We start from the raw sequence: 12656 nt of genomic DNA on the forward strand, positions 1-12656 counted from the left end.
AGGCTGAGGTGGGCAGATTACGAGGTCAGGAGTTCGAAACCAGCCTGGTCAACATAGTGAAACCCTGTCTCTACTAAAAATACAAAAAATTAGCTGGGTTGTGGGCGCCTGTATTCCCAGCTACTCAGGAGGCTGAGGCAGGAGAACCACTTGAACCCGGGAGGCGGAGGTTGCAGTGAGCCAAGATTGCACCACTGTGCTCCAGCCTGGGTGACAGTGCAACAGTGTGAGACTCTGTCTCAAAAAAAAAAAAAAGATTTTACTTAAGTTACAGGAACTTTAAAAAGCATTTTATTTAGTCTTTAAATAGGAACTTTAAAATAAGGACTAAACAGGAACTTTAAAAAGCATTTATTTAGTCTTATTTAGTATATAATTTAAGAGCTTTTATTTTTTAAGCCAATTATTTAGAGCTCTTTTATATATTGTTAGTAGTAAAACATTCTGTACGGAAAAAATAAATACATATAAAAACTTATGAGGCATGCCAGTGGAAGTACATTTTATAGATTTATAAAGACTCCTCCCCCACTTTTTTTTTTCCTGTCTTAGACTTTCAGATTCTTGATAACCTGTTTCACAGCCCTAGGCAATTGTCAGCTAAATAGCCTTAAATTTGCACATTAAGGGAAACAACTCAAGTGAAAATCAAATAGCAAAATTTACATCATAAAGTACAGAGAGAAAAAGTCTGGTGGTGCTAGAGGGAGACACTGTTATTTTTCTTGAGCCAAATTAAACATAAAATTAAACTACACCTTCCTTAAAAACCCAAGAGTAGCCTCTGTTGCAATAACTATTTTAATTACAAAAAAAAAAATCAGATGAAAACGGAATTCAGTTAACTGAGAAGAAAAAAAAAATTGCTCAAAAAAAAAAAAAAAAAAAAAGACAAGGCCTTAGGAGAGAAAAACAAACAAAAAACCAAAAACATGAAGACCTTTCATATACAAACACGCACACATGCACACATGCATCTTGGATGTTAGCCTTTTAATTAAGCTGACTTTTAACCATTGAGCTCCTTTTAAAAAATTTTTTTGTAAATCTTATTACCGTATTTCTGCTAGGACAAAATGCTGCTAAACTAACAACGATCACACAAATTGTACAATTTCTGAGCACTCTAAGTGTAAGCAGAAATTAACACCAGCTGGTTGTTAAATGCTAACTGTAGTCATTTAAAAGGAATTTGCAAGACAGAATCCCAAACCAGTTTCTTACCTAGTGATGGGTCTTAGGCTGTAGACTGCTGTCTGCCAGCCTAGAAGCAGGACAAAAAAAAAAAACTCATCTTCCCTGTTGGAAGCAAGCTCAAACTCCATAAAGGAGTTACCTGCCTTCCATCATCATGGAAGCAGGAAAACTTGCCTTCCTGCTGGAAGCAAGTAAAACTAAAAAAAAAAAGGAGTTGGCTGGGCACGGTGGCTCACGCCTGTAATCCCAGCACTTTGGGAGGCTGAGGCGGGTGGATCACGAGGTAGGAGATCGAGACCATCCTGGATAACACGGTGAAACCCTGTCTCTACTAAAAAAATACAAAAAAATTAGCCAGGCGTGGTGGCGGGTGCCTGTAGTCCCAGCTACTTGGGAGGCTGAGGCAGGAGAATGGCGGGAACCCAGGAGACAGAGCTTGCAGTGAGCAGAGATCGAGCCACCGAACTCCAGCCTGGGAGACAGAGCGAGACTCCGTCTCCAAAAAAAAAAAGGAGTTGTACAGCAAAACAGACTTTAGATCTCAACCTGAAGTTTTGGGATATTAGGGATTCTCTGGAGGGGGTACTCTCAGACCTCAGCAAATTGTCCTATTGGTTTAAGCCATAAGGTTAGCTCATGCTGGTACCAAGCACCGATAGGAGATTCGTCAAAGGTCAGGGGCACCTCCACTCAGGATCCCCCCCGTGGTTACCAAAATGTGAACCCAGAAAATCTGAGACAGGTCTTAGTTAATTTAGAAAGTTTATTTTGCCAAGGTTGAGGACACGCTCGTGACACAGCCTCATTAAATCCTGACGACACGTGCCTAAGGTGGTCCGAGCACAGCTTGGTTTTAGACATTTAGGGAGACATCACTCAATATATATAAGAAGTACACTGGTTCAGTCTGGAAAGGCAGGATAACTTGAAGCCAAAACAGGAAGACTGGAAGCGGACAGGGAACTTCCAGGTCACAGATAGGTGATATACAAATGGTTACATTCTTCTGAGTTTCTGATTAGCCTTTCCAAAGGAGGCAAATCAGATATGCATCTATCTCAGTGAGCGGAGGAGTGACTGAATAGAACGGGAGGCAGGTTTGTCCTAAGCAGTTTCCAGCTTGAGTTTTCCTTAGTGATTTTGGGGGCCCAAGGTATTTTCCTTTCACAAACCCATTTGAACTATTTTAGAAAAGGAAGTTTATCTCCATTCCCCAGTTTTACCTGAAGGAGTGTCTCCTAAAGCAAAACCTAAACAATGTCAACTCTGATTCTTTAAGTGGCATCATTTATTTATAGATGATGCACTGCTCTGTTAGGCTGTGTGCTTTTTACAGAGCCTTTTTCTCTTTGCTGTTCCTACTGTATGTGGATTAAGCCCTGCTTTCCCTCTGGCTGTGACAGCAAGTCTCCCACAGCCATCACTCCAAGGCAAAACAGATGAAATGTGTAATAGGCCGACTGAAAAGTATTTCATTTCCTGGCCATCTATGGCTCTTTTCTTAGGGTGAGAAATTAGCCTCTGGATTTCAAGTTTCCACAGTTGATGTCTTTCATAGAGTGCTAATGGTAAGAGTCCCCCATAAAACTGCATTTGGGATTCTTTTCTGCTTGTCCCGTAAATGTGCTTTGTATTTATCTGGAACAAAACTGACATTCAGGGAGTCAAGTAGAAAATTGGTTTGTGAGAATTATGGATACAAATGCCATGAACACCTTGAAGCTATCAAACCCCACTAAGCATTGAGTCTTCAGTGGCCACTTTGAGAGACTGAAATGAGGCTGCCTGCCTCTCTGTTGGTGCAACCTGCCATATCGTGGCTGTTATTTATCGGCTGCTGTTTGCACATTCCTCTCTGTGAAGGAGAGCAGGAGGAAGAGAGCCTGACTGGCCCAGCACAGTTCGCTTTGCCATGATAGGAACAAAGAAAATCTGAATGAAAGAGGATACAGTGCAAGGAGAGGACAGAGGAGAGGTGAGCGTGCAGGACAAGGCAAACAGAGACTGTTTTCCAGCTGCCTAGGAAGTGGGAACAAGGGGCAAAAGCAGTTTAATGACTTAGATTCATGGGCCACCTGGGATCTTGAAAGTTTGTTCTCCTTCTAGATGGGAGAAGGAGAGCGGGTAAAATATTTAGAATACCAATCTCCAGAAATTAAAGGGTATCTTCATGAGTTTTGATGATACCACAGCAAAAGACCGAAGAACAGGAGTCTGCCCTACCATCACCCCACCTACGGGAGATTCCCAAGCTTGCTACATGCAAGACCTTAGCCAAATGGGAATCTTACCTGCCTTTTTATTAAGACCTGTAATATTTTATTTAAGGCCTTAAAATTTTATTAAGACCTCCACTAATACTCAGTGCCAAGCACCATCAGGGCTGGGTGAGAGTGTGCTCCTTGAGTTTGAAGTCCATAGAGGGCCTTTTATCCTTCTGCTCTGTGTTTTCAGAGCTCAGACAGTGAGCAGGGCCTGGATTTTGTGCCCTAGATGCCTCGCCACACCTTAGTCCTGGCCTAGCTAGGATATTGTCTTAGACAGTCTGTCTTCAGAGCACAGCCTCTTACTTACTGTAATAGAGCAATGGCCACCGATGGTGTGCATAGTTTGGAGGGAAGGGGCATAAGACTAGAACAGAGGGGCTAGAAAGAGGCCCAGACTCATTTTCCCAAGAAGCAGTAGGCTCTGAGGCATCACTTGCTCCTTCTGGGTAAGAGGCAAAGCTTCCTTGGCTCTGAGCTGGCTCTCCACCCGTCACCTAGCCCCCACCCTTTATGACTCCTTCCCTCATGCATTGTGGTGGTCCTGCCTGCTGTGCCCTCCTGGTGGTCCTAAGGTTTGGTGGGTGTGTCCTGCTGCAGGTTCTGGATATCCTGTGCTCCCTCTGTCTCTGCAATGGGGTTGCAGTGAGAGCCAACCAGAATCTGATCTGTGACAACTTGCTGCCCCGGAGAAACCTACTCCTGCAGACACGACTGATTAACGATGTAACCAGGTAAGGCCACCACCATCATTCCAAATGTCAAGCATAGTTCTGCCTGTCTTGTCCCCAGGCAGGAAAAGAGGGCTGATCTGAACTCCAAAGTTGCCCACCCATTGTTTCCATGGTGGTACAAGTACATAAGACAAGACCAAGCAAATGTGCATTTCCTATGACTAGGGCCTCCAACACCTTTAGCAGAATTCCTCAAACTTTTCTGTTTAAGTAGCTGAGGATAGAGTATGTGTAGCATCTGAGTGCTAAAGAATTTGACCTGGGGTGGCCTACCATGTTTTCTTTTAAACAGTAATGCAACTCTTATAACTTCATAATATATTCATATTTATTTTTATATACCAACTTTTTTTCTATAATCTTTTCATAGAACGGATGTCCCAAGTGAGACTGTGGCTTCTTGCATCCTCTGGCTCATGGCCATGTATCTGACTGCTGTCTGTGAGGATCAGGGTGAAGAGCAGGGTCCCAGGCAGGACCCCTAGCTTGCTAGTCCATGCATGTGGCTGCACGTGAGTCATGTGAACTCACTGGACTGGGACTAGGCAGGTCTGCGGTTTTGTAACCACTTTCTACCTAGGCCTACACACTAATCCACAATGGCAAGAATAGAATCTTCCCTCTGAAGTGAAGAGTGGCCCAAAGACCTGAGCTGTCAAACAGACTTACTTTCTTCATGGTGCCAGCCTGGTTTTTCTTTGCCTACCCAAAATAGGGCATAGCTCCAGCCCAAGAACAGTTCGTCTCTAAAAGTATGATTCCTAACATAAAAACTCTAAGTGGTGTATCTTAAGCTTTTAACCACTTTGCTGGATACATTAAAACCTCTTTCCCTTAATGAGGTTGCCTAGTAATGACTTCTTAATGGTTTTAAGAGACCAGTGTTATTAATAATGCTTCGGTAACAAAGCTGGTATACTGAAAATAAGGGTGCTTATACCAATTGACCAAAAAATGGAATTCAAGTAAATTTTTTTTTAACTTAAAAAACAAAGGTTTGTAATCGTACAAATCTGTATAACATTTCAGCGTCGTTGCCCATGGTTGGCACTCAGTAAACGTTGGTTGCCTTGAATGGAATATTAAAAGAAACATCCTTTATGTTTTGTAATGAAAATGTTGTCCTCTTGCATCACACTAAGAACTTGATCAAGTGTTGAGGGTCCTAAGCTTTTTCTAGTCTTTCTTTTTTTTGGAGACAAGGTCTCACTCTGCTGCCCAGGCTGGAGTGCGGTGGCATAATCATGGCTCACTGCAGCCTTGAACTGCTAGGCTCGAGCAGTTCTCCGACCTCACCCTCGCAAGTAGCTTGGACTATAGGTGTGCACCACCGTACCCAGCTAATTTTTGTAGAAACAGGGTCTCTGTTACCCAGACTGATCCCAGACTCCTGGCTTTTAGAGATCCCTCCCATCTTTTGAGCAATATGAAATACACAGCATTGCTCTTGTCCTAGGTGTAAATGGGCCGTTGCCTCCTATGGTCTGGTTCAACTTGCTTTCTCAGCTTTTAAGGGTGTGTTGATGCCACTTGCCCATGTTTAATTTCAGTATCCGGCCAAACATCTTCCTGGGAGTTGCGGAGGGCTCAGCCCAGTACAAGAAGTGGTACTTCGAGCTGATTATCGACCAGGTGGACCCCTTCCTAACAGCAGAGCCCACACATCTGCGGGTGGGCTGGGCCTCTTCTTCAGGCTATGCCCCATACCCAGGAGGTGGAGAAGGATGGGGAGGCAATGGTGTTGGTGATGACCTGTACTCCTATGGCTTTGATGGACTTCACCTTTGGTCAGGTGAGTACCTTGCTAAAGCTTTGGCTCATAATCTCACTGGAAATGATGGAGGCTCAAATTATTCAAGCTGAAATGACCACTTCCATTTGAAATGATACAGACTCCAGAGTCTCAATTAATTAAACGGTTAGGTGGAAAAGAGTATCAGATTAAAATAAGACTCATTTATACCATTACTCAGACAGTTCCTAGCTACATGGTCTAGTGCAGATCACTTCTCTCAAGCTCATTGTATCTGTATGAGCCTTATTGTACGGAATCGTTAGGATTATATGAACAGAGACTCAGCATTTATTCACTGAGCAGTGAGTTACATACTTTCTCATTTTTCTCTTATTTTATCCTCACAGGGAGCCCTTAAGGTAGAAAATATTGACCTCATGTGACAAACGTGTAAACAGTAGCATAAAGATGGTTCAGTAATTTATTCAAAGTCACACTAGGAAGGATCCAGACCTGACTACAAGTCCATAATCTTGTCAACACAGCCTGTTGCTTCATAATACAATTTATAAAATGTCTGGATCCATGCCTAACACACAATAGGTGCTAACCTTTTTAAACGAATTCAGGGCTTCCTTTTTTTAGATAAATAATTGATGCTTTTCCCAAGCATGTCCATGGCCCGTGCCTGTGGAGGAATGTCTTGACTTCTGCCTGGGTGAAAAACGCGAGATTAACTCTCAGGCTTTCATCAAGAAGAAGAGCCCTACCTCTCCTGTCTGTTGTCCAAAGCGTGTATTTTCTGTATCTTCTGCAAAACTGCAATTGGAGCCGTCGCGTCCCTTATAGAAATCCCTTACGTAAGCATTGTGCCGTGTGCCCGTTACATAAGTAACCATGACACACATTCTTCCTCAAATCCAGTACAAAGGAAAAGTTTACCTCTACAGGACAAACCTGTATATTTTCTTCTGTAACTGGTAGCTACATAACTTATCGCATTTTCTTCCTTCCCTTAGCTTTCTAGTTACAACCTAATTGCCTGATGCCAATGATGAAGTCAGCTCAGGTCCCAATGACATGCTTCTTTTCATTGGTCTTCATTTTCAGTTGGTCCATATGGATTTTTTTGTTGTTGTTATTTTAGGAGCCATGTTGCACTCAGCTTCAACACTTTAAAACTTTTAGGAATGCTGTAAACATTTATTTGTATACTTATTTATCCTGGATCACTGCCATGGGGGAAGAATGAAAAAAAGCCTTCGTTCATGTTCTGTGTGTCCCAGAGGACAATGTGGTCCTGACATAAGTGGATTCAAAATGGCAGGATGATGGGGTCATGTGAAGGGAAAGTCTTATCTTGTGCTCTCATCCTCCCAACTTAACCTTCCCTAATTCTTCATGGAACGTGGAGCTTCCCTTTGTTCTCATAGTGTTATCACGGAGCCACTGAGTCTGTGGCTATGAAGTAGTGACCTTAAGCTTAGGTTATCATCAGATATCATAAGGTTCACAGGAAACTGTCTCTGAAGAAATGATCTGAGAAGAAAGAATCCTTATGCTCATGCACCTTTGCGGCTCCTGAATGTGGTAGGATTAAGTCTGTGAAGGAATTAACAAGACTGACTTGAAAAAATTGTTTCACACTCCTGCTGACTGCTGCCTATCTCCCACCAACTTGCCACCATAGCCCAAGAATGTTCTCTGGAGCCCAGCTACACCTGAGAGGGCTCTGCATGGAGATTGGCTAAGGAAGTATGACGCATACCCAGACCCTGGGGTGAAGCAAATTGGACCCTTGTTTCGAAGATAAACTAATCATTCTCAAAGGAAAAAAATTTAGTCTTTTTCTGACTTTACAGCACTGCATGGGGCACTTACTGTATTCCTGTATCCCTTTGTAGAAATTTGAGGAATGAATACATCAGTGAGTCAGGAGGCATAGAACGCATTCATGTTGCATCCATAGAGGGCTACTCTGTGCATTTCAGGACCTGAACATCCTGTCTTAATTGTGTATCATTCCAGGAGTGTACAGTTCCCCATCCTCTCCCTCATCCCTCCTGTCTCCTCTGAAGGCAAGGAAGCTGGGTGCTCCAGGCTCATGCCGAACATCACTAGCAGTGGCTCCTGTGATTGGAGAAGTGGGAAGAAGGCTGGTGACTCAGCTTTTCAAAAACTGATTGTGGCTCTCTGAAATGGCCCGCATTTGATGGTATATTGGCATGTAGGTGCACTCAAGGGATTTCATCCCTCAGTCTCCAGCATCTGATGAGACATGGAGAAACCAGTGTCTCCAAGTTTTATATGTTTCATTCTCACCAAAACCCAAAGCTTTCCTGGGTCTGGGCATCGTTCTGACTTCTCCAACGAGCACACAGGGAACATATATCTTGCAGAAGGGATTGGAATATGTCAGGAATATTTCTTCAGCTGAAGAAATAAAGTTTCTGTTGATGTCCCCCACCAGGGCAGCCATGAATTTCAGACTATCTTATGAAAAGGTAATTGATGAAGAAATGAAACAGAAATAACACTCCAACTTACTACAGGAGAGAATGGTGGGTAGATAGGGGGATATATTAGAAAGTGGTCGTGATAAATTATTCTCCTTTTATTTGAGATTTAAATGCCCAGGTCATTACCTTTAAAGTTATTTGTGTGCATAAATTAAGCCACTGCCTTGAACATACTGAAGTATGTCTTTAACATACTTATTAAAGTACAATAGATTTTGCAGTAGTTGGAAAGAATTACAGTGCCTCTAACACTTTGTCAATGGAAAGTCAAGAACAAACAGCATAGCTTTGGAGTTATGCCTGGGTTTGAATCCTAGCTCTGCCACTTAATGTTTCTTTTTTTTATATTGGACAAATTAACCTCTCAGAGACTCAGTTTTCCTCTGATAAAATGAGGATACTATAAGATTCTTATGAAATTTAAATAAGAAATATGAAGTCCCTGACACACATTAGATACACAGTAAATATGAGCTACCTTCCATTGTCATCTATGAATTGCACTGCAGTTATAAAGACCAAATCCAGAGTCCTTGGTACTTCACTCAAGACCATGAGAATAGCCCAGTTAGGGCTACCCCAGGAATATCTAAGGGAATAAAGAACCCCAGTTCCGTGCTGAATGAGAAAAGAATTCTCAAAGTGACATCCTGGAAGTATGAATGAGCTTTTTCTCTGTGTAGGGGAGAAGCAGCCTTAATAGGCCTTTTTAGCCATGGAAGCCTGGGAAGTCATTTTCAGGCATCAGCTGTGGGAACATCTGCCTCCTCAACTCTGTCTAACCCTCCCTACAGAGTCCAGGGTCAACTCAGACACTGTGATCTTCTCTTTGGAGGAATGGCTCTTTTTTGTGATGGTCTCACTTTCCCTCTCTGGATGGAGACTCAATGGGGCTTTCAGGATAGCAGTTGGGAGTGAATTCTGCTCAGAGCAGCCTACGCAGTATGTTACTGGCTGGGGGAAGTTTCATAGGAGGAATCATATCTCCCCTTCCCTTTAACCACTTTTTCCTCCTCAGAATTGAAATAAGCAAAAGAATTGACCATCCCAAGAGATGAGTAGTATGGAAGCGAATGAATGGAGTAAAATTGTGTTTCCTGATTTATTAAGACTACTGACTCCTCAAGATAATTTACCTCTGCAGTCAGATCTGCACAAGGGGACTTCACCTGTCTCCCAACTAAGATGAGTTCCAGGGTATTTGTTTATAAAACACAGCCCACTGTGACTCAGACCTTTCCAACCCCAGTCCTATGTGGACGAGATCCGAGGCGTAGCTGCAGAAGAGCAGCGCTTTTCTGTCTTTGGATCCCCTGTCATTCCAAATGGCTAAATATTTGTGCTTGTGTTATAATGCCAAACTCTGCAGTGCCTGGACCTGTGCAAGTGCTGAGCATCGCTGTTTCCAGTTGCCTCGTTACTCATCAGAAGGGACTAAATTCTGCAATAATACACCCTGAGGTTAATTGAAGATATGCAGCATCTAATTAAGTGGCCTTTAAAAAAAATCGTATTATCGGGTTTGGAATGGCCTTTCCAAGCTTCCTGGGCACTTCAGGTGGGCCTGAGCCTCCAAACCAGGGGACGGTTTTTCCTCTTGAGACTGGCAGAGATAAGAACCACTGGCCTCTTGCAGTGGATGGTCTCTAGAATTATTCAGAGTTCCTAATATCATAAAAAGCACTTGAGGCTGCTCTTAGAAAAGCTCTCTGAAACAAGTTTGATTTTTCATTCCATAGTGTCACATTTCTGCTGGTTGTTCTAAAAGGGTCAAATACATTAAACATACTTTAAAATGTGCATGTTTTTCAGTACTGTCTTTGAATAAAGAAAGTAGATTTTAAATCACTTTTTGGATTCAGCCCTCAATGCTATAATTTCCCATATTGTTATTTTTTTCTAATATTATAAAAGGTATAATATTCCTACAGTGTCCCGGCGAACTTTTCTACTGTTAGCCTAATAATTAAGGTTCCTGGAGTTGAAAAAAACACAAACAAATAGCACTTGTTGTGGGTTACAGTGTGTGAGGCACTCTTCTATCGCTCTATGTAAATTAATTGATTCAAAACTCATAGCAGTCTTATGAGGTAGACGTTATTCCTGTTTGACAGATTAGGTAACTTGAGTCCACAAAGGTAAGTTACTTGCCCAAGGTCACACATTAAGTGACAGAGCCAGAACTAGAGCCCAGGCAGTCTGGTTCCAGAAACCCCTTGACCACTACGATAAACTGCCTCTTAAGTGGTACACAGGACATCATTTATTTACTTCATTAAAGTGAAAAGGATAATAATGGTACCTTACAAATAACTCTCTTTACAGCATCCCTGTGGGTACCACTGTGCCCATTTTACAGATGGGGAAGTTGAGCCTCTAGTAAAATCATAGGTCCTGGTTCATGCAGCAGGTAAGGGCTTGGGATTTGAACTCAGTCCTGTGTGATTCCAAGGCCCCTCCAACCTCCCTTTGCTATCTCACTGCAGCTCAGTCAAAAGGATTTGCATCTTGTCTAAATGTGGAATACAAGACCCTTCCTAAATGATTATTAAGCCATGAAAGCCCTCACAGGGGTGGAGATTACTTTCTCTGCATGTGAGGAGATTTATAAAACACACTATGCAAAAGCAATGCCACCATTCCATCATTTTCCTATTTCAAACTCTTCATACTACTCACATTTTAAAGTGAGGTGTACGTCATCAGATGACCTTTTACAGTGTGAATATGATATGAAATGGGCTCTCTTATCCAAATAGTCTTCCCGTGACATTGCTCTAAGCACTTGCTAAGTATATCCTTCATATCCAGTGATTATCAACAGTTACCCTTTCATTTCTAGATAATATTAGTCCCAACTCTGTTCTCTACTGTACAAGCTTTAAAAATAGGCCCAGCCTATGGATTCAATTTGCTTATAACTTTTCTTAGCAAGTGTTCCAAAGGAAACTTCTACGTTGAGCCCAGTCTCTTAGAGAAAAGGTGGGAAAAGACAGTGTCTTTCACCACGAGGGCATAATTGCTCCTCCTGGTGGTTATTTTCAATGGAAAGAATAAGCCAGACGGGGGAAATTCTCCTAGCCATATTTCCTCTGGAGGGCATATGGCAGCTATGGCTAAATAAAGTTCAGAGCTCAGCTCCTGTTGGTATGAAAGCCCTGCTGCAGATGAAGAGCATCCCCCATGAAAGCTGCTCTTTGTCTTCAGTGGCCGAGCCTCAGGCCAGTATAGAAGCCAACAGTGAACCCTCAGAGGACGTGAGAGAGGACACTGGAGTCACGATTCAACTTTGGCAGTTTTGTCCCAGTTTGTATGATTCTTAGAACATTAAAGAACCTTGGAATTTGTATTTTTATCCAGCAAGGATCTGAATATGTTTAAAGACAATTGTCCAGCGTAGCATTTCAATTATTTCCTGGTCTTCCTCAGTTCACAAATATTTCTTAGAATTTGTTCAAGTAGGCTGGGTGTGGTAGCTCAAACCTGTAATCCCAGCACTTTGGGAGGCCGAGGTGGGAGGATCAGTTGAAGCCAGGAGTTCAAGACCAGCCTAGCCAACAGGGTAAAATCCTATCTCTACTGAAAATACAAAAATTATCTGAGCAGTGGCGTGCACCTGTAGTCCCAGTTACTTGGGGGGCTGCAGTGAAAGGATCACTTGAACCCAGGAGGCAGAGGTTGCAGTGAGCCGAGATCGTGCCATTGTACTCCAGCCTGGGTGACAGAGTAAAACTCTGTCTCAAAAAAAAGTTGAAGTAACTACAGTGATATTTTCCAGAAGTTAAACTAATGAAAAAAAATTGTTTTTAATGGTAAAATAAATCTTAAAAGTGAGACAATTACTGCAAGCTTTGCTGAATTTTAATATATAGATTTTTTTCATAACAAGGACTTGAACAGGAGGAAGAAAAGATCCTGGAACCTTGGGTATCTAAACTCCATACAATGAGCTAAGAGTACTCAGTGTCCTCAAATGGAGAAATGTGAAAGATGTCAAACCTACACACTCTTCAACTTTGGCTCAGTTTTGTTTTGTTTTTAAATAATTTTACCTATAGGTGCTTCAATGAGGAAGTTGTTCCTCTTTCTCAGTGGTGAAGCAAGGTATTAAAGTTATAAAAACAGAGTCTAAGGCCACTCCAGACTATTTGCCAATATGCATTGAGTACATTATGTGTAGCAGCACTCTTGCTGTGCAGGTGGTCCA

The 12656-nt window shown here is 42.3% G+C and overlaps 1 protein-coding gene across 2 annotated transcripts in view; it reads left to right on the top strand.

The window, feature by feature from the left end:
- Positions 1-12656, top strand: part of RYR3 (ryanodine receptor 3) — a 563020-nt gene that overhangs the window by 292847 nt on the left and 257517 nt on the right. For both annotated transcript variants that reach the window (XM_034938474.3, XM_057299827.2), the window contains exons 17-18: positions 4062-4195; positions 5746-5987. In XM_034938474.3, coding sequence (XP_034794365.3) covers positions 4062-4195; positions 5746-5987 — 376 coding nt within the window. The remainder of the gene's footprint in view (positions 1-4061; positions 4196-5745; positions 5988-12656) is intronic.

This window comes from Pan paniscus, chromosome 16 (genome assembly GCF_029289425.2).
Source record: "Pan paniscus chromosome 16, NHGRI_mPanPan1-v2.0_pri, whole genome shotgun sequence".
Classification (NCBI taxonomy): domain Eukaryota; kingdom Metazoa; phylum Chordata; class Mammalia; order Primates; family Hominidae; genus Pan; species Pan paniscus.